This window comes from Carcharodon carcharias, chromosome 15, assembly GCF_017639515.1.
Source record: "Carcharodon carcharias isolate sCarCar2 chromosome 15, sCarCar2.pri, whole genome shotgun sequence".
NCBI lineage: Eukaryota > Metazoa > Chordata > Chondrichthyes > Lamniformes > Lamnidae > Carcharodon > Carcharodon carcharias.
Window position 1 is genome coordinate 43,394,642 of NC_054481.1, and position 21,487 is coordinate 43,416,128.

General features: G+C 42.2%; 1 protein-coding gene across 7 annotated transcripts in view; it reads left to right on the forward strand.

Annotated features, from left to right (window-relative positions):
* tnrc18 (trinucleotide repeat containing 18) overlaps nucleotides 1-21,487 on the forward strand; it is a 161,728-nt gene that overhangs the window by 88,609 nt on the left and 51,632 nt on the right. For 6 of the 7 annotated variants that reach the window (XM_041205765.1, XM_041205768.1, XM_041205767.1 and 3 more), the window contains 9 exons: nucleotides 5,271-5,476; nucleotides 6,203-6,349; nucleotides 8,421-8,599; nucleotides 10,794-11,208; nucleotides 12,286-13,245; nucleotides 16,208-16,404; nucleotides 17,442-17,578; nucleotides 18,033-18,161; nucleotides 18,604-18,778. In XM_041205765.1, the coding sequence (XP_041061699.1) occupies nucleotides 5,271-5,476; nucleotides 6,203-6,349; nucleotides 8,421-8,599; nucleotides 10,794-11,208; nucleotides 12,286-13,245; nucleotides 16,208-16,404; nucleotides 17,442-17,578; nucleotides 18,033-18,161; nucleotides 18,604-18,778 (2,545 nt within the window). The remainder of the gene's footprint in view (nucleotides 1-5,270; nucleotides 5,477-6,202; nucleotides 6,350-8,420; nucleotides 8,600-10,793; nucleotides 11,209-12,285; nucleotides 13,246-16,207; nucleotides 16,405-17,441; nucleotides 17,579-18,032; nucleotides 18,162-18,603; nucleotides 18,779-21,487) is intronic. The other variant, XM_041205770.1, reaches the window with a different exon arrangement.

Consider the following 21,487-nt stretch of genomic DNA (forward strand, 5'->3'; position numbering starts at 1 on the left):
ACAATTAGGGTTGCCAACCCTCCTGGATTGGCCTGGAGTCTCCAGGAATTTGAAAATCGATCTCCAGGACACTCTTGTGTCATTTTCTTTGAACATTTCTCTTCACCAGATATAAAAATATTGGAAATGGGAGTAAAAAAAGACTGTTTGGCTGACAGTCAAGCATCATTCAATTGGGTAATAAGTCAATGTGTAGGAAGGCCGTGCATCACAAGGATGGATGTGTTGATTGAATAATGGCTGGAGCATTGGGGCAGGCCATGTGATGAAATTTCCAGGAATACTTGCGCTGTTGATGATGCTGACTTTCAATCCAGGTCCCATTTGTCTGCACAGGTGGAATTTTTGTACAAGGGAAAAGCATTAGGTTCCCGGGCCAAGTAGTTATTATCAACCAACCACACCAAAGAGCAGATGACCGAGTCATTAATGGCTGCATTTGCTGCCACTGCAAATATGCAGGGGGCACTCTGACCACACATGCAGCCGCAGTGCCAATGACATCGCTGCCTGCAACTCTGCAGGTTAGCTGCCTGCATCAAAGAACACTGAAATGGAACTAAATGTAATGCAAAAAGCGCAGTTTGTTTGAAACTTAGCTATGCATTTGAGGTACAGATTTTGCTCATTGGAGTGTTCTGATCTTGGGCACAGTGGCGAGTGGGGTGAGCAAAGCAGTGAGTGGGGCAGTGAAGGAAGTGGCAAGCACGGCATTGAGGTGGGGTGGTGAGTGGGGCAGTGACGGGAACAGGTGGGGGGGGCAGTGAATGGGGCAGCAAAGGGGAGGCAATTTGGGGCATCGAGGGTGACGGTGAACATAGTAGCGAGGGAGGCGGTGAGCGGGGATGTTGAGCCAAGGGGCAAGCGAGGCAGTGAGGGGGTGGTGAGCGAAGTGGCGGATCCTTTCTGCTCATGGAATCTTAATGTCCAGAAAATTGAGTATGTATCAGAAGTACTTCATTAGCTGTGAAGTGCTTTGGGACATCCCGAGGCCCTGATTGATGCTATATAAGTGTAAGGTCTAGCTGTCATTCACTTTGAGCAATGCCATAGGATATCAGCTCATAACATTTAAAAAACAGGAAAGTAACTTTTAAGAGGAAAATGCTATGAATTGGTTGGGTTGATGTAATGTCTTGTAGGGATAGTAGAGTGACCAGCACAACAATGACCTCAGCCTAAAGTACAAGTGTAACGAAAGCTTTTCCTTTGAAGTAACAATCAGGCCCATTCACTGCCTTGGAAAAACGTTGTTTCAAATGAAAAGTAGCCTCATTAATTCCAATACCCCAAGTTCTACAAGTGTTATTATGTTTAAGCAATCCAAGACAAACAGTTTTAAAAAAAGCTGCACTATGTACACTAGAGGAATTATTCTTATTATATTTACTACTGGTTCCCTGGAGGGAATTTTTTTTGACTGTAGTCTACCCTCTCTATGTCTGCTCCCATTATGCCTTGAGAGACAGCGACGAGACACAACAACGTCTCACCCTGCACCAACTACAGTCAATGATAAAGGGTTGAGGAGGATGGTAAGGGTACAGCTGTGTTATCTGAAGCTGGCACAGATCCAAGATGGCAGAGCAGTTGGAGGGAGCACAAAGAGCCCCTTTATCAGATTTCTGTTATTTAATCCTGAATTACAGCAGTTGTTATTTTTTCCCCTGTCTGTCAGTTGAATTACTGTTTGGGACTTATGTTTTTAGATATCCTCTTACATTAACCTCGTCTTTTAAGTTCCTTCTAATAAAAACAGCTTGTGATGTGGTTAAAAAAAGTGGCAGAATGCTCCAATATTTTCATAAATATTCTGCACGGGAATATAAAAGGAGTTCTTTCTAAATGTAGCGGGTGTGTGATGAATGGTGAATACTTCACATCCATTGCTACATTTTGCCTGGGGAAATGGAAGTATTGTTACATCACTTGTCCCAAAATCTTAAAGATTAAAATAGGAAGAAAGGACTCGCATTTATATAGCACCTTTCACAACCTCAGGGCATCCATAAATACTTTCGAGCCAATGAGATAATTTGAATTGTAGCCACTGTTGTAATGTAGGAAACACGGCAGCCAATTTGTGCACAGCAAGCTCCCACAGACATTAATATAATAGTGACTAGATAATCTGTTTTTTGCGATATTAATAAAGGGATAAATATAAGCCAGGACAAACTGCTGTACCTTGAAATGGAGCCATGGGGTCTGTTACATTTGCCTGAGAGGGCAGATGAGACCTCAGTTTAATGCCTCATCTTAAAGAGAGACAGGATAGCACTCTCTCATACTGCACTGGAGTGTCGCACTAGATTTTATGCACAAGACTCTGGAATGGGACTTGAACCCACAACCGTCTGACTGAGAGGCAAGTGTGATACCTACTGAGCTGCAGCTGACACCTTAAAGGGGAAATCTGTGCCTTTAGTGCTTTTGTCTGAGTCACTGCCTGTCACCCAGTTTTGGATCGTGGTATTGTTGGTTGGAACTAACCTGGGAGCGGACATTTTATGGCGATCTCCTGCTGTGAAGTTATGTTACACATCAGGGACATCACAGCTGGGGATCGTGTATTGTGGGCGCCTTGCGAGAAGAGGAATGTTATATAAAGTTATCTGCTCCAGCCAGCAGGTGGACAGTATAAAATAGGGTGCCTGAGTAATGTTGATATGATACAGATATCTCCCTCTATGTCATTTAACAATAGAGGGCAGTTCAGCAAAACTATTTAACATTGAATTCATTTCACAATGATTCATTAATCAGTTAGCAACTTCTCACTTTGTGCACAATTATAATTGTTCATTTGGAAATTTTCTGACAAACGTTTAGGAAGAGCTTTTAAATTTAGCTAGTACACAAGGGAAAATTGCTTCTACATTTTGGTAATTTTCTGTGTAAGTTTTTTAAATTCACCAATTGTAGGGAAACTGCTTTATGATATCAGTCAAACCTCCCTCATAACAAGAGACGGTTGGGAGTTTATCCATAATAAAAACAGAAAATGCTGGAAAAACTCAGCAGGTCTGACAGCATCAGTGGAGAGAGAAACAGAGTTAACGTTTCGAGTCTGTATGACTTTTTCAGCTCGAAACGTTAACTCTGTTTCTCTCTCCACAGATGCTGTCAGACCAGCTGAGTTTTTCCAGCATTTTCTGTTTTTATTTCAGATTTCCAGCATCCGCAGTGTTTTGCTTTTATCTGTTGTCAGTGCCAGTTCCTGATGTGGCTCACACGAAAACAGAAATTTCTTGCAACAGGGGACAGCTTCAGCTCACCAATTGTGTGTGTGTGTTTATGTATGTGTGTGTATTTATGTGTTATGTGTGTGCCTGCAGTAGGACACCTCACCTGTCAGGGCAGCCAAGTTCTGACAAAACTCATTCCCATGTGTGATGACCAAGCCAGGCACACTCCTGGGGGACTTGGAAAGGTGACTATTTTGGGGTGAGGAAGAGGGACCTGTTGCCCTGTCAACTGAATGATTTCACCTCTTGTGTTCCTGTGCATTTTAAAAGAGTTTTTTTCTTACACATTGGGAGGGCACAAGAGGAATCTTCAATGTATGTCTTTGCTTCCAATATTTACCTTCTATTAGCTCGCCTCTCCCAACCATGCATAACTGTGCCTTGCACCAGCTTTCGCATCAAGAGAGTGGGGAGGGTGCCAGATGTGGCAACTGGGCATGCTCATTCTGTCGGCTGATTGGTGCTGTTCCAAACTTGACCTTGTAGTTGATGGAATCCGAAACCTTCAGTTCCAGTCTAAAAAACCCGCTCTCTGTTGTGCTTGCTCCATCTTACGTGAAGTAAAAAAAATGCTTTTAGCCTTCACTTAGAAACACAGAACAATGAAAGTATGTGTGTTGGGGGATTTGCCTTTGGAGAGGAAAGGATCTTTTTTTATTTAAAAAAAATCTTTTTATGGCCCTCTCTTTGTCTGGGATGAAAGGTTTCAGAAACAACTGACTGGAGACCCTGGTATTGGCTGATTTCCTCTAAAGTTGTTTGTTTGTCTTTTGTTAGTGTAGCTTGGTGTGTTTGTGTGTACAGGGAGAGAGGGCCTATTCACTGCTTTCCACTGAGGTGCAGAGCTGTTATACTGTTAAGTGATTTATGCTTTCCTGCCTTTCTGCCTGCACAGATAAGTCGAAGATGAAAGCTAAAGATGTTTGTTCTACAAAGTGCTTTCGAATTTTACTTTCCTAGCTCCCTCACAATACTTAGAAAAACTTGGATACATGTACATAAAAGATAACTTGGCAAGGTCTGCAAATCCAACCATTTGCATTTTAGACCAAAGAAGTTTACGAGTTTCTGCAAAGGTCAGGACATTTTAGAAATCTGTCCCTTAGCATCCATCCTCTTTACTTTCCTGCTGCTCCTCAAACTGAGGTAAAAAAACACTCATGAGTGTTTGGTTGTGGGAATTGGCCTATCTCTCGCTATCTCAGGATTTAGTCTTCACTTTAGCACTTTTACCCTTCATTTCATTTTAAATGGGGCAGTCCATGCAAGTGGACATACAGCAGTTAAACAAGCTACTTCACTCCTCCAGCCGGCTGTCATCAGTTTTCTTTAAAGAGGTAAAGACACATTTTACACTGTGATAAAGAAAATCAAAAGGCCTACCTATTCATTCCAGCCTGCGTGTTCCAGTATATAGTCCTTCAGATTCTTTGCCTATCTCCCCTCCTCTCCTCAGACCACTGAGAAAATATTCTCTTTGAGATAACAGCTCAGTTATAGCTTTTGTCTGGTTGTGCTTGAATGAAAGGTATTCAAATCCCTCTAATATGTACCAAAGGACAAGCCATTGTTGGACTAATATCTGATGTGCCCTGTAGTCAGCTTTGCAATAGTTGTGACAGGTTAACAGATCTCCTGGATGATATTAATGTCGGTAAGCAGCTCCCTCTACTTTCTTTCCTCTGGCTACATAAAACCGCCTCAGCAGTAAAATTTATACATACTTTCCAAATGAACGTGCAAGGGTTATAAGCAGCATACGTCATAATAGTTGGTGCGGCTGGATTTTTTTTATTTCCTCTGGGATTTTTGATCCTTACTCATTCATAGTCTTGTCAGATGTAAATTATTCAATCAGCCTGTCTCAGTAATTAAAATCATAATACAATCATTGTCATTTTATGACCTGTACACATTGTTTTGAGGGAAATTTTCATTGTACTTGGACTTTCTAAATGCAACAACATTTTCTGCATTAACTTTTGTTTAAAACTAATTCGCTATTTTCTCATCCAACCACAGAGAGAGTAAGGAGTTGGCAGATTTTGCCCGGTTACACCCTCCAGGCTGCAGCACCAGTAGTCTGAACTCTAACCTGATGGTGATGGGAGGCCCAGCTCTAGCTGGAACTGCCCGCTGGCCTACCGATCCTACATCACACTTAGCATCTCACCCTTGGCTTCCTCGAACCGGGAGTCCCTCCATGTGGCTGACAGGACACCCGTATGGTCAGTACAACTCTGGAAATTGATTTGTTTTATTAATTTTGCAAGTTGACATATGGGTCAGTCGTACCAAGAATGTACAGCACAGGAGAAGGCCATTCTGCCCAACTGGCATGTGTCAGCGCTTCTGCTCCACAAGGGTGACCTTCCATCCTTGTTTATCATCAGCATTATTTTCTATTTCTTCCTAAATCACATGTTTACTGAGCTTCCCTTTAAGGCATCTAATGCCAGTTGCCTCAGCTAGTCCATGCGGCAGAAAGTTCCACATTCTCATCACTCTCTGCTGAGTAAAATAGTTTCTCAGTTTTTTATTGGATTTATTAGTGACTGTCATATATTTATGATCCCTAGTTTTCATCTCCCCACAAGCAGAATTGAAGCCCTTCATAATTTTAAAGTCTTCCACTAGGTCACCCCTCAGCCTTCTATTTTCTATTGCAGAGTCCCAGCTTAACTGGTCATTATCTTTAATTCAATTGCTAATGCAAGACACAGTAACCAGGCAGACCTTCATCATGTTTACGCTTCCTGGATACTGGCCACATTTCTGCTGAGCCTGTATTGAACTCTGAATGAATCAGAATATTTTTTCATGGTTATTAATTATTCCATTTAATTGCACGTTTAATAAGTGTTACTTCATTATTATTTATATTTAGGAAATGTAATGAAGCAGGATTATTTCAGGCTGTCTTCACATCCAATTTGTTCTGTTGCTTCCTGCAGGTCTGACTCATCCATCTTTACACCAGGGAATACCACCAGGGTTTCATCCCAGCATACCCAGCTCAATCCCATCAACATACCAGTTTGCAAGAGACCCACAGTCTGGCCAGCTGGTCGTAATCCCGACAGAACATTTACCGCACTTTGGTATGTCAAAAGAGAAAGGGTCATACCTACCTATGTACGCATATATTAAACTGGAGTGTTTGAATTCCATATTGATGGGTGAGGTTCTATATTCAAAAACAACCTTAAAATGGCAGCTGATTGTCACAATAACAGTTGATATTGGCCAATACAGATTATGTGAAGTTGCTGCAGGCCTAAGGTGGGTAATGCAGCATTAGACTTGAATATCTAAAATGTTAAAGTACAACACCAGCTCCTGCTTCTCTCCCACTCTCAAGCAGAAAGCAGGTGTTCTTCGTACAGTTGGTGAGGAAGCTCTGAGTCTTGGAATGCAGCTGTTGGCATGTGCTATTTGAAGGCCAGGGCTAAGAACATGCACTAATATAGCTGTTGGCTTGGTGCCCACCATGATCAGGTTGGAGAGAGACAAGCATCTGCTGCTGCAGCTTAGCACCTCCATCTTGTGTGAGGGCCATTCAGTGTAGTCTGAGGTGTGGACAGGAGGATGGTGGTGAGACATTTACACACCTGGTGATCCCCATGCTTATGAAGCGTGCCTAGTTATGCGGGCTGTGTCCATCTGTCAGTTATCTAATGACCGACCATGGACTATCCAACTTGGGAGGGACAGGGGAGCGGGCACTGCAGGTAGGTGTGGTATCTTTGGGATTGCAGTGGCTCTCAGTTGGCATGCTTGGTGATGGAGGTTCAAAACCAAGTCAACTCTCTGTGCAAAGCGTGATGAGTCGCACTGCTGACCAGATCCATTCTAACTCAAGAGATCTGTTGCTGATGGTTTGACTCATCAGTGAGATCTGGAGAGTTCAATGTGTCTTCTCCCACTCACTCTATGTAACCCAGCTGAGCAAAACTTAAATGGGTAGTGTGGGCTGAGCTGGAAAATTTACAGGCAGCTTACCAGCAACGTATTCAGTTTATATTCTAGTTCTGATTCTGAGAGCAGATTTTTGGAGTAAGCATGCACTCTACTGATATATGAACTGTTTAAGCATTTAATAGCTTCTCACTTTGCTGTCATTTGTGCAGCTGTCAAGAGCATAAGAATGAGGAGCAGCAGTAGACCATACTGCCCCTCGAGCCTGCTCTGCCATTCAGTAAGATCATGGCTGACCTGATCATGGCTTCAATTCCACTTTCCTTCCTGTTCCCCATGACTTGACTACCTTATAGTTCAAGAATCTGAAAGTCTTAAAATATATACAATTTGTGCAGCCTTTTGTTTCTTATCCTGATGGTGACCATTGTTATGACCTAACCCCAGGTCAGGTTCCCCAATGTTGTTGATCCAGGCAAGACCCTTCAATTTGTCATCGTCTGTCTGGGATGCCCCCATATTGTTATGTCCCTGGTGAGGAGGGATGAACTAGCTCCCTGTCTTTATTTAGTCCTCCCCCCAACCCTGTTGGTCACAAGATTTAACCTAAAAAGGATCCCTTTCGAGGATACCTTTTTCCCAGACCCAATTGATCTGGTTTTGAAGGAGCCAATTTGATCAGACTTTCTTGACTTCAATAGACAAATAGTCGATTTCGAGGTTCTAGTAGAGTTGACTCCGGTAGATGAATAGTCAGGCGGTTTTGAGGTTCCAGCAACTTCGGTAGAGAGGGAGACAGATCAGGATACCTGCAAAATGGCGATTTGCAGGGTAGTGTGTGTGTCGCTGTTACTTCTGAGTCAAACTTCCAGCATTTGCTCTCTCTCAGAACACCAACCGACAGACAGACCAGGGCAGCTTTTCAGCTCACTTTTAACCCCTCCTTTGTATATGCCAAGTAGGAAGTGAATTCACAAATCTGTCTGGGCATTGCTCACAAGATTTCTTGATGAGATGATACTCATCTCCCATTATGTCCCATTGTCTCTACTGGAGGGAGCAATTAGTTTCTGGATGTCTTTAAAAGTACCTTGTCTAGCAACAGGGTGGGGTTCCATTCCCTTTTAGGGACTCACCAGTGGCTTATGTGCATTTAAAAAAAAACTCAGGTCTTATTTTTAAAGTCCAATATTTCCAGACCATTCGATGTTTTTTCCTTCATTGTCATGACCTTACTGTGTGCATTTTTTGCAGCAGAGTTAATGGAACGGCCTCTGTGGCCTTCAATGTACCCACCGACAGGAAGCTCCCTGCAGCATGCCCACCAGCTCCAGTTACTGTCTCACCAGCAGCTCCTCCGGCAGCATGAGTTATACATGTTGCAGCAACAGGCAGCCCACGCCATGGAAATCCAACGCAATGCGCAGCTCGTGGTAAGTTCACTCAGTAATCTCTCGCTCCTTCACCATCAGATTAGCTGGGCTGACAGATTGTTTATAAGAACATTAGAAATAGGAGCAGGAGTGGACCATTCGGCCCCCCGAGCCTGCACCACCATTCAATAAGATCATGGCTGATTTTCTTGTGTTTCGATTTCCATATTCTCATCTAACCCTGATAACCTTTGATTCCCTTGCCTAACAAGAATCTATCTACCTCCACCTTAAAAATATTCAATGACCCCACCTTCACTGCCTTCTGAGGCAGAGAGTTCCAAAGTCACACAACCCCCTGAGAGAAAAAAATTCTCCTCATCTCTGTCATAAAAGGATAACCCCTAATTTTAAAACAGTGCCCCCGGTTCTGGACTCACCCACAAGAGGAAACATCCTTTCGGCATCTACCTTGTCAAAGCCGTTCAGGATCTTGTATACTTCAACCAAGTCACCCCTCACTCTTCTAAACTCCAGTGGAAACAAGCTCAGCCTGTCCAACCTTTCCTCGTAAAACAACCCACTCATTCCAGGTATCAACCTAGTAAACCTCCTTTGAACCGCCTCCTTCCTTAAATAAAGAGACCAAAACTGTACACAGTATTCGATGCGTGGTCTCACAAATGTCCTAGCAGGAAAGCAAAGCATTTGTCACTGCTGGCCCAGTCCTATACACAACATCACTCCACATATGCACAATCGGAAGAGCAGAAGGGTCACGTTGCCAATGGTCCTTAACAGGGCGGGTGAAGGATTGGAGCAGAAGGGAAGATGAAGTTGGCAGATCCAATGTTCTTTCCAAAGGTTCCCTATCATTTAACAAGATTCGGAGAGCAGTAGAGCTAACAGGTCACCAGAAGCATGATGGTAGAACCTCATTGGTCATTACTTTATTGAAGTAACCCATCAAGGCCTGTGGAAGATCAAGAGTGCAGTCTCTGAGAAGGGCTTCTGTGAAAACTGGTTCTCCCCTGACCAACAGCACTCAGACACCTGTGAAATTCATGCACTGAGTGAGTTTGGAATAGTTTCACACAGCATTCTAAATGCTGGCAGTGTGCTAAAATGGATGAAAACAACATCAGAACTGCAGCATTGGCACAAATGGTGTTGTATTTATTAATATTTATATGTATGCATAGTACCTTTCACAACCTCAGGTTGTCCCTAATGCATTATAGCCAATTTTTAAAGCGTAGTCACTGTTGTGGTGTAGGAAAGGTAGCAGACAATGTGTGCGCAACAAAGGCCTACATACAATAATGTGGTAATAACCACATAATCTGTTTAAGTGATAAATATAGACCATGACACCAGTGAGCACTTCTCTACTCTTCTTTGCTAGTGCTGTGGCATCTTTTTACATTCACCTGAGAAGGCAGGTAGGCCTGTTTTAACCTCTCATCTGATGGATAGTGCCTCTGACAGCCCAGCACTCCCTCAGTACTGCACTGGATTGTCAGCCTCAATTTTATGCTCAAGTCACTGGAGTAGAGCTTGAACCTCTAACTTCCTGGTGCTGAATTGAAGGTGCTAGTCACTGAGCTAAAGCTGACACATATAGGTGCAAGCACACCTTTGTGTAACCCTCTTGTAACTTGTTTTAGTGGGTCCTCCATAATTTTAGCTGCAAAATCAACAGTGCCAAAAGTTCTTTAGGATATAATTTATATTTGGTGCTGTTTTTGTTATAATATCCTTGATCCACACCACGTTCCCTGTGTCATTTCAGCAGTTGCATTAATATAGTGCAGACTGGAATTTGTTGAGTGTTGGTACCAATACACTGCCAATTGGCAAACATCCCTTACTAGGAGAGGTTTGCCTGGCTCTTCCAAACCAGGCGCCCTGGACTTTCTGGACATGGCAAATGCCATATAACCAGGAGGGTTACTTTACAGGCATAAACTCTGACCTGTCCATTGTCCTATTTTGCCTGTACACAGGCAGTCCTGGGCACCAGCCCAGGAAAGTCTCCCCTATAGTGTTTGCAGCATTGGGTGTAAATGTTGCTGTCCTCTTGTAAATGAGGTTATAGTAGAATTTTGTTTGGTAAACCTTTACTCGTTTACTAGCCCTGGTCAAAAATAGCTAACACCCTTTTAAAAATTGCTCTTTATTTAGCAGTAAGAACAGTTGTATGCAAAAGGGAAAAGTGTTCACTGTACATGCCGCCATTTCATTTTTACACCAGGAAAGGCTGAAAGCAAATGAACAGAGAAATGAGATGGAAGATAAAGTGTGCAAGAGAAGCTCTGAGGGAAGCAAACACGGGCTTGTGGCTTCCTCTTCAGGAATGTTACAAAAGAGGCACTCATCGCATTCCCCAGTGCCATCCACATCCTATCACAAGACAGGTACCCCACCTCCTTCATCGCATACCTCATCTCCCAGATTAAAACTGAAGTCTGATGTGAGAGCCGAGATGGGGGATCCATTGCCCGCAAGACCTTACCATTCACCGTCTCCAGCATCCCATCCGCCCAGCCCTCCACATGGTTCACCACCTCCGGCCCCAGCTCTGCCCCAGAAAGTGGAAGTATCCGAAGAGCCTGAGAAGAAAGAGTTGGAGAAAGATGCCTCTGCTCCTTTTCAAGCCTTGTTTCCCGGTAAGGAGTTGCACTTCATTGTTGAGATTTGCCGTCATGTACAGTACCAGTGAAATATGGAGATGAGGAAATCTCCATATGAACCAGGCCACTCCAAACCTTGGATATCAGTCTGACCCTCTACAGCTGCGTAGTCTCTACAAGTTTCTAAACTTCTGGCCAGGGACATGTTGGCACCCACACAATACCTAACGTTGCTTCTGCTTGAGACCTCTTCCTCACTAATGTTCTTCCCATTCCCATGGATGTGGGCATTGCTGGCTAGGCTGGCATTTATTGCCCATCCCTAATTGCCCTTGTTCAGAGGGCATTTAAGAATCAACATGTATTTCCTTCCCTAAAGGGCATTAGTGAACCAGATGGGTCTTTATAACAATCAGCAACAGTCATCATCAGACTTTTTCAAATTTCACCATCTGCCATGGTGGGATTTGATCCCGGATCTCCGGAGCATTACGCTGGTTTGCTGGGATACTAGTCCAGTGATAATACCACTATGCTACCACCTCCTCCTCCAGATACTCATGTCTTTGTCTGGATAGGTTGGCATCAGAAGATGGCGCCCAACAAGCCTGGACAGCAGTAAGCAGCTCCTTGTGAAGCTAATGCGAATATTGTATTAAATTGTCTTTGGTTCAGTTGATATTGCCCAATACATGTCTTAGACCCTGTTCTTCACTTCTGAGCCTCCATTTGAATGCATAGGTCAAAAAGGTTGTTGCCTTTCCAATTTGCTAAGGATCTAAATTCTTTTTGCTGCATTAGGCTTTGTAATTGGTCATCATGGAAACCAGATGTGATTGCAACTAGCATCTGGTCCTGTCTGACATGATAAATGTTCTGAAATAAAAATAGGGGCAAGTGTTTTAGGATCAACCTTTTCTTATAGAGTCATTCAGTTGTGTTTGCAGAATTTTAGTGCACGGCTTTCTATATAAGATCATTAGTGTGTTGTAATCAGCTTTAGGATGTATAGTGCACTTATATGTTTGCATATATAAAATATACTTTTTGTTTGGGATGTTGGCAATTTGTTTCGCTTGTAAGATAACTCTTGTTTTTTTCTATATTTTATAGAGATTCCTCAAGGATATTCTTATCGGTCCCTCCCGACCTCTTTTGGCAGCCATTACCCCTACCTCCTGCAGCCCACTGCTGCATCTGATGCTGATGGTTTGGCACCAGATGTACCACTGCCAGAGTCCTCCGAGCCCATGCCCTGTTCCATTGCTCCGTCCTCACCTGATGTCAAGCCAATACACTTGCATCCCCCAGCAGTGCAAGAGGACTTGCGCCCCAGCATAGGCGCAGAGTCAATTGAGATCAAAGTTCAATGTGAAGACTTGATCGATCTTGAGGACAACAAGACCCTATGTGATCGACACCTCGAGGTTCAAAGCAAACCCATGCCATTTGTTGGAGAAATGAACAATGAGCCAACTGACCTGACCACAGAACACAAAGCATCACCTAACTTAGAGAGCCAAGAAGACCACCAAAGCTGCCAGTCACCTTATCAGACAATAGCTTGCACTCCTGAGGTGGAGGCCAAAACTGAGCTGCAACAAGTGCCAGCCAGCTCTCCTCTTGGTGACTATCAAAGCACTCTGACACATTCGGAAGTGGATGGTTCAAAAGCGGAGGAATCGCCAGAACATAATGATCATTATTTTAAAACTGAGAAAGCGGATATTGAGAGCACCGTCAAAGATACAGTACACACCGCACCTTCAAATACAACGGAGCCTATTTTGGAGCAGTTTGAGCTGAAAAGGGAATTGTTGTGTTTTCAGATTCCTGATAATCATGCACCAGAAATAAAACTTGATGATCCAATGGCTGGAATGAATGCTCTGGTGGCTGCTGTTGAGCTTCCCCAAGCATGTTCCTTACCAATTGAGACAACCATGCCTAGTGTTCTCACAATGCCTGCTGACTTCATTGCGGCTGACAGTTCTTCCCTTATTGGCATTGCGTTGCTGAGTGAGATCGCTGAACTTGAACTGGAACGGCGTAGATCAAGTGAGATCAATAAACGTAAGTAAGCCTTGCGTTTTTTTACGTCTTCCATCCCTGTCCACGGGGAATTTCCGCTCATCCAGGTACCTGGGGATGTCAGCGTTGGGTAACAGAACATGATTAGCACTCTCAGGTCAGGCATAGAACAACTAACTGCTGCTTAAGCATCCCTCTACTTTGCCTCAACAACATTGCCTTAGCCCTGATCTCAGCAGATACCTCTCTCCACTCCTACCATTGTGGTAATGTGATTATTGCCATTTCTCGCACCGGCCATACTGTACTTTTTTTACAGTACAATAGACAATCTAATGCCACACTGGAAACTGCATAAACTCACGTTTCGCACAATCTCTCCCAACCAATAAACTTGGGAGACTTTGTCGCCTCTGTGTAGGCTGAACTAGAATCCAGGTTCTAGAGTCAAAATGTTAAAAGCTTTGAATCAGGATTCCAACTGAAAGTTATACAAAACAGAATCTTGCAACAAGAATACAAAGGCCTCCATTTAAGGTCAACCTTTGTACGATCAAAGCCACTTGCAATCAAAAATATTCTACACACAAGAGCCATTTCCATCCTACAAAGCAAAATCTAATCAATTGTGATAGAAATGTTTACCTTTGACCTAATTTCAATAGAACTCAGCAATAGTAAGTTAAAATCTAAGTTGAAAGATTGAATCCTAGGTTGAACAGCTTCTCCCTTTGTGTTGACTATAAGCCTCTTAAGGAAATGTGAAAGGCCAGTCTCAAGTAAAATCATCCTGTGTTTGGTCCTCTATCCTCAGCCTTAATTGGCAGTTTGAGAGAAACCACAAGGTTGGCCAAGGTAAGAAGTAGAACAGTTACACCGAGGAGAGGCGCCATTGGGTTGGAGATGAAAGCACACTATTCCCAATAAGGGAGTTGTTCTTTGCGTCTGGCTAATGCTGTACCTGATCCAGGACTCCTTGACTCTGACACAGAGTGCCAAAAGTTGGAAAGAGAATCCATTGCCAGCATTAATTAACATAAAAAATTGCCATAAGAAATATAAATAGAAACTTTTTTTCCATCCACACATCCAATACCACAACAGTTTGGCCATCAAGTTGTTGTTGCAAAGGTTTGAAGCCCATTATGAACTTTCTGCGGATCTTCAGAACTAAACATTCTACTACAGGTTCCTTTGTGGAAATTTTTGTGACAGTTTTACAGAGGAAATAAATGATTGCAGGCCTGTGTGGCTCCCTATGAATGGATACTTACTGCCAGGTATTCACAGCAGGTTTCTGTATTGTTTCATTAAGGCTCATTGATGCAGTGTCCTTTCATTGTGTGAATTGCATTTTGGAAACTCATCAGTATCCAGAACAGTATTACTGGTGTAGAGGAGCAGGACCCACAGACTCCGCCATTGTCATCAGGCTTATTGCTAGGGTTAATATTCCAGGATTAAAGGGCCTTGCCCAAAGTGAGGGGCCACTCCTAAAAAAAAATCACACAACGGTTGTGAGAAAGGGATAATTATTTTTGTTCTTTCACATTTCCCATTGTTTTTCCTCCCGCTGTCCCCTTTCTAAACACCATCATTCGCAGAGGATTAGTAAGCTTAAAAATTCTTATTCCAAATGAACATTTTGTCTTCTACCTAAGTGTCCTTTTACACTGATTTGATTCCTCATGAGATGCCAGGAGAATTTTGAATAAATTGGAGTGTCAAAGGAGCTGTTTCAAATAAATCTCTGATAGTTGATGTATGGTCACACGCTCATAAAAGGGTATTTGCGGCGTCATGGACCTGCTTACTGTTGTCAAGTGTACAGTTAATGTTTCTTTAGAACAGACAGGGAGAGATTGAAAAGCTGGATGCATACCAATTGTGTCGGGTTGCAAAACATTCAGATGCCACTGGAAGAATGAGCTTTCGGTTATGACCATCGCTTGATAGAATTTAGCTTTATCGGATTTCAGGTGGCCCGAAGGCCCACTTGTGTGACTGGTTCATGAGAGGAGGGTCTGGTTTGAGCAGTGAGGCCAGAAAGAAAATCCTATATCACTGAACAGCATTCGGAGTTATAAACTCAGTACCAACCATGTGCTATTTTAGATCCCCACCATAAATTAACGATGTTAACATTTCCACTCGACTGAGGGTTTATCTAATTTATTTTTGGGTTGTAAGCATCACTGGCTTTGGTTGACATTTATTACCCATAACCTGTTTATGGTTGCCATGAGTTTGATGCAACTGAGTGGCTTGCTAGTCCACTTAATTTATTCTTTCACATGATGTGGGCATTGCTGGCAAGACCAGTATTTGTTGCCCATCCTTAATTGCCCTTGAACTGAATGCCTTGCTAGGACAACCACATTGCCATGGGTCTGGAATCACATGTAGGCCAGACTGGGTAAGGACAGCAGATTTCCTTCCCTAAAGGGCACTAGTGAACCACGTGGGTTTTTACAACAATCACTTGATAGTTACTGAGACTAGCTTTCAATTTACCAATTCCACCAGCTGCCATGGTGGGATTTGAACCCATGTCCCCTGGGCCTCTGGAATACTAGTCCAGTGACATTACCACAATGCCACAGTCCCCTTGTAAGAGGGCAGTTAAGAGTCAACCTCATTGCTGTGGGTCTACAGTCATTTAAGTCCAATCAGGTAAGGACAGCACATTGCTTCCCTAAGGCTAATCAATGAACCAGTTGTTCAATGATCCAACAGCTCCATGGTATCTTTATACTGATACTGTACCAGCTTTTAATTTGAAGATTATTTTTAAACCGAATCCAAATTCACAAACTGCCATGGTAGGATTTCAACTCACAATCTCTGACTATTAGCTCAGACCTCTGGACTACATGTTCAGTAACACAGCCATTACACACCATACTGATTGTAAAAGATAAATGCGTATTCTTTTTAAATTTATAATGAGACTGTAATTCGGGAAGAAGAGATCTTTAAAAAAAAACTCATTTTGTTTTTGAAGGGCTGGATGGAGGAGGGGTCCACCTGGATTTAGAAAGCCTCCTTGTTGCCAGCACCCAAGCACTGATGATGGATTCCATGCCTTCGATTAGCACTGAAGCTCTTGAAGATACAAAGAGCGAGGCAGTGACCATCAGGCTTCCCCGTGAGCTAAATCCAAACAAGAGATACAGCTGGATGCAAAAGAAGGATGAGCCTGTGAGTGGATTTAAAATTAAAGACAAGAGCTGCATTGTTATTATTCATGTAAAAAAATACAATTGTCCTTCCAAGATTATAGAAAGAAAAAAAAGTTGCATTTATACAGCATGTTTCACAACTCATGACACAGCCAGTATAGACTGCAAAATTGTTATAACATAGAAATTGTTACAACATCGGGGACACATTTGCCAGTTTGCACACAGCAAGCTCCCACAAACAGCAATATGATCATGACCAAATAATCTATTTTGTTTAGTTGGTTGAGGGATCAGTATTTGCCAGGACAAATCCTCTTTGAAATAGTGACATGGGATCTTTAGCCTGACAAAGCAGATAGGATCTTTATCTAACATTTTACTTGAAAGCCGGCACTTCTGACAGCGCAGCACTCACTCAATACTGCACCCAAGAGTCAATCTGGATTCATGATTAAGTGCCTGGAGTGGGATTGAACCTGCAGACTTCTAACTCAAAGACAAGAGTGCTACCACTAAGGCACAGCTGCCACCTCTTGCCACAGGCAAAGGCACAGGGCTTACATTACTTAAAATGTTTTATTTAAATACTGCACTTTAATAATGTAAGAGGGGCAGTCAGTTTCTACTGGTAAACAGAAGATGCTTTTTGGATTTATATTTGTCTAAATCACATAGAACAGCAAAATGCGCATATATGCTACAGAACTTACTTCTCTGTTTTCATAAAAAGATCAGATTTTATATTACTAGTCTTTGTAATATTTACTGGAAGTTAACATTATTTGGTGGAGACGGGCTGAGGAGTCCACCTGTAATTTAAACCACTGCCTGTTGCATTTTTAAACTACAAGGTACGCATTGTCAACATGGATAAGAATCTTTGACCTAATTACACCATAAAGTTTTTGATTGGGGAGAGAAGTTTAAAAATATCTTTCGCGGCCATATAATTTTTAATCTATGAAGACAGTGAGAATGAATTCCACTTCAAACAGTTATGTCCTGCTGGTTTCTTTCAAGACTTTCTCTGAAGCTATGTGCTTTCAAACTTAGATGTTCTCCATTAAATCTGCCATTGAGGGGATGGATGCCATGGAGTTGGATTACAGGATGAAGTTGGCAGAACTACAGAGGAGATACAAGGAGAAACAAAGGGAACTGGCCAAGCTCCAGAAGAGGAGAGACTCAGAGTAAGTGACTTAGCTTCAAAGGCAGCCCATTGAACGGCCTGCAAATCAGAGGCAAGCTGGTACAGCCATTCTGTTCAATCTTCACAGCTAAAAGATAAATCTGGAACCCTGAGAGCTCTTACCACCATTATCTACTGCAATTCAGTTATAATAAAGACAGCTGCATATTGACAAACGTTTAGCAATATAGATCATACCCCAACCTTAAACCATCCTTCCTGGAACAATAATTAACGTGCAAGTTAACACTGTCAAAATCATGTTAGCTCAGTCAATCTGCTCTGGGCAAGGATCCACCAAGAGCCCCGTTAGGAAAGTTACCTTACTTTATGTAAGTGGGGATAGGGATCACATTGATGCACTTAATTAAGGCTAGGCCTATCAAAAGTTCTCTACTACTCACAAGTTTAGTTGCTAAATCACATTTAAAATAATCCATATTGTATCTCCGTAGAGAAAAACGGGATGAGAAAAGTAGGAGTTTGTCGCGGAGAGGACCTGGAAGGCCGCGAAAGAGAAAGCATGGCTCAAGCGCTCCGTCACCGCATGTTGATAGAGGGCGAAGTGACAGCAAGAGTGGGAAGTAAGTTAATGCGTGGAGAGAAATGGTTCATTATTGATTAGCTGCAACTTGGCCAGTGTTATCTGAGTGAGCACCAGGCAGCCTATGTAGGCCGGGAGGGATACAGCCGATCGCCCCCTCCCCCACATATACATCAACACCCAACACCTTTTCATAGCAACTGGTCACTACTAGTAATCAAACCACTTTCTGTTAAAAAGAATTATCAGTCTGATATAGGGGGAGGGGCCAAGCAAGGTAGGGAAGTGAGCTGGAAACCAACACTTAACTAACTGTTTGAGTCTTAGGGAACTCAGGACCAGTCTTCAAAATCTCTCCACTCAGGTTTGTTTTGTTTATACCTTCTGTTAAATGGCGTGCCAGCTCCAGAAGGTTCTTTCTTTTCCACAATTTTATGGCATGCACTCAAGTCGGCTTTTGACTCCTGCCTTTCGATCACCAGGCACGGGAAAGGTTTCTTGCTGTCAGATGAGATGGAGATGGGCGAGGGGGCGAGAAAGAAAGTGAGGACACTGAACCAGGATGAAGATGATGAGATGGAAAGCATGAGCCTGAAAGTGAAAGGGAGAAGTCGAATGTGGGATGAGCAAGATGCATCTTCTAGCTTTTCACATGAGGTGAGTTAATGGAAACGAGGCTTCTTCAGAAATGCCCTCGGTTGTCCTGATGACCTCCCCTTAAGTCTGATTAACTGTTACTGAACTCTTTCCGAGTCTTGCAAGTATTACAACAATAATTCATTAATCTCATTCTTATAACGTGGGTCGCTTGGCTGACAGTGCCGCTGGATTCATAAGGTTATTAAAATTACTAAATTATCTGTACACCCTTCAAGTTCAACTGATTAGAACTGGGTGGGAGTGTGTGTTTTTGGTGGGACCCTTTGAATGCAGATCCAGACAGAAAATGGAAGACTCCTGTCAATCATTTATTTTCCGAAATATATTTTTTTAAGAACATCAGATCAGGCGTCCATCCACAACATGAACCTCTCCTCAAACTGATGTTGTTGCATTAAGCTGTCCCCATTGACATCATTAATCTCACAATAATTCATCATTCCTATTCATTATTTTAGTAATCTGAACATCATCAGGTCAAAGGATACATTTCTACTCAAAGGGGGTCATTTTAACTTGTGGTGATAATGTAAACAGACACAATCAAATTGGCCATTCACCTCACAATTTTCCTTTCTTTTGAAGTCAATGTATAACAGGCGGCTAATTCAATGTTGGCCAATGCACCATCAGCCAATGGTAAAACGATCTTCAAAATGTCTGCCCTCAGATTGCCTCCATCAGCTTCAACAGATAAACATCAAGAGCAACAAAAAGCAACCAAAATAACTGCACAGATAACTTCTATCATATTTGGGATTATAGGTGATTAGTAGTGATTTCTGTATCCTGTCGCCCCTCACCCCCCAACGTGATTTTCTCAAATTAGAAGGCCTGTACCAGTCAATGAGGCCACACAAGTGAGATTCTTTGAATCCGTAGAATGTCAGTTAATGAAACTTCCAGTTTTCTGTTGCTATTTGCTGTGTTATTTAGAATGACATTCCTTCAATGTATGAAAGTACCTTGTGATGTGTTTCCAATGATTGCTGTTTGTCCTTCTGGTATTTGTAGTAAAATGGTGAATGTGAGTATAAAGAACGCATTTATGATTTTGTTAGCAATAACAAACTAAAGAAATGTTCTGGCCTTGTGTTAGTCAGTTGATGCTTTTTTCTAAATCAACCATTCATGTCAACAGTTCCTTCCAGGGAATGTGAAAAGGTTTAAGAATAGCGGTTATCTGAGAGTCTATGTAATTATAGACAGTCAATGGGCAGGTGAAAAAACAGCATAGATCATTTTACATTGTTCTGATTGGACATATTTACAAGTAAAAGCAGACATTAACCCATTAATCCAAAATGCCAAGGAAGAAACGCATATGTTAAAATCAGAAATAGAGGGTAACCTAGGGCCTGTTAAGAGTGAAGAAATTAAAGTAATTAATATCAGCAGACAAAAAGTATTGGAGAAACTTAAGGGACTAAAATCCAACAAATCCCAGGACCTGATGGCTTACACTCTAGGATTCTAAGTGAGGTAGCTGCAGAAACTGCAGGTGCATTAGCTATAATATTCCAAACTTTTCTAGTTTCTGGAACAGTTCCAGCAGATTGGAAGTTAGCAAATGTAATACCACTATCCAGGAAAGGAGAGAGAGAGAGAAAACATGAACCACAAGCCAGTTAGCCTTACATCAGTCAACAGGAAAGTGCTGGAATCTAGTATTAAGGAAATCTTAACAATGCACTTTGTAAAGCAAGAACAAGTCAACATGTTTTTATGAAATGGAAATCCTGTTTGACAAATTTATTAAGAGTTTTTAAGGATGTAACTAGTAGGTTAGAGAAAGGGGAGCCACCAGATGTCGTATACTTGGGTTTCCAAGATATTCGATAAGGTGCCACAAAACAGATTAAGATACAAGATAAGGGTTCATGGAGCTAGGGATGATATATTAGCATGGATAGTGGATTGGTTAACAGGCAGGAAGCAGAGAGTAGGGATACTTGGAGCATTTTCAAGTTGTCAGGCAGTGAATAGTGGAATGCCACAAGGGTCAGTGCTGGGGCCTCACCTATTTACAATCTATATTAATGACTTAGATGAAGAGAGAGAGAGTAATGTATCTACATTTGCTGACAATACAAAATTAAATGGAAAGGTAAGCTATGAGGAGGACGCAAAGAGCCTGCAAAGATATATAAACAGGTTAAGTGAGTGAGCAACAAGATGGCAGATGGAGTATAATGTGGGCAAGTGTGAGGTTACTCATCAGAATAAAAAAGAAGAATATTTTTTACAAGGTGTGAAACTTGTAAAGGTTGATGTTCAAAGAGATTTGGTATACTTGTTCAAGGAACAAAAAGTTAATTTGCAGGTATAGCAAGCAATTAGGAAAGCAAATGGCATGATAGCCGTAATTTTAAGGGGATTGGAGTACAACAATAAAAAAAGTCTTGCTGCAATTTTACAGGGCATTTGTGAGACCACACCTGGAATACTGTGTGCAGTTTTGGTCTTCATTTTTACGGAAGAATATACTTCCACAGTAAAACAAAACAACTCACCACCACCTTCTCAAGGGAAACTAGGGATGGGCAATAAATGCTGGCCTGGCCCACATCCCGTGAATGAATTAAAAAAATGTTTGCTAGTTTGGTCCCTGGGGTGAGGGGGTTGTCCTGTGCTGAAAGGCTGAGTAAATTGGGTCTATACTCTCTGGAGTTTAGAAGAATGAGAGGTGATCTCATTAAAACATTC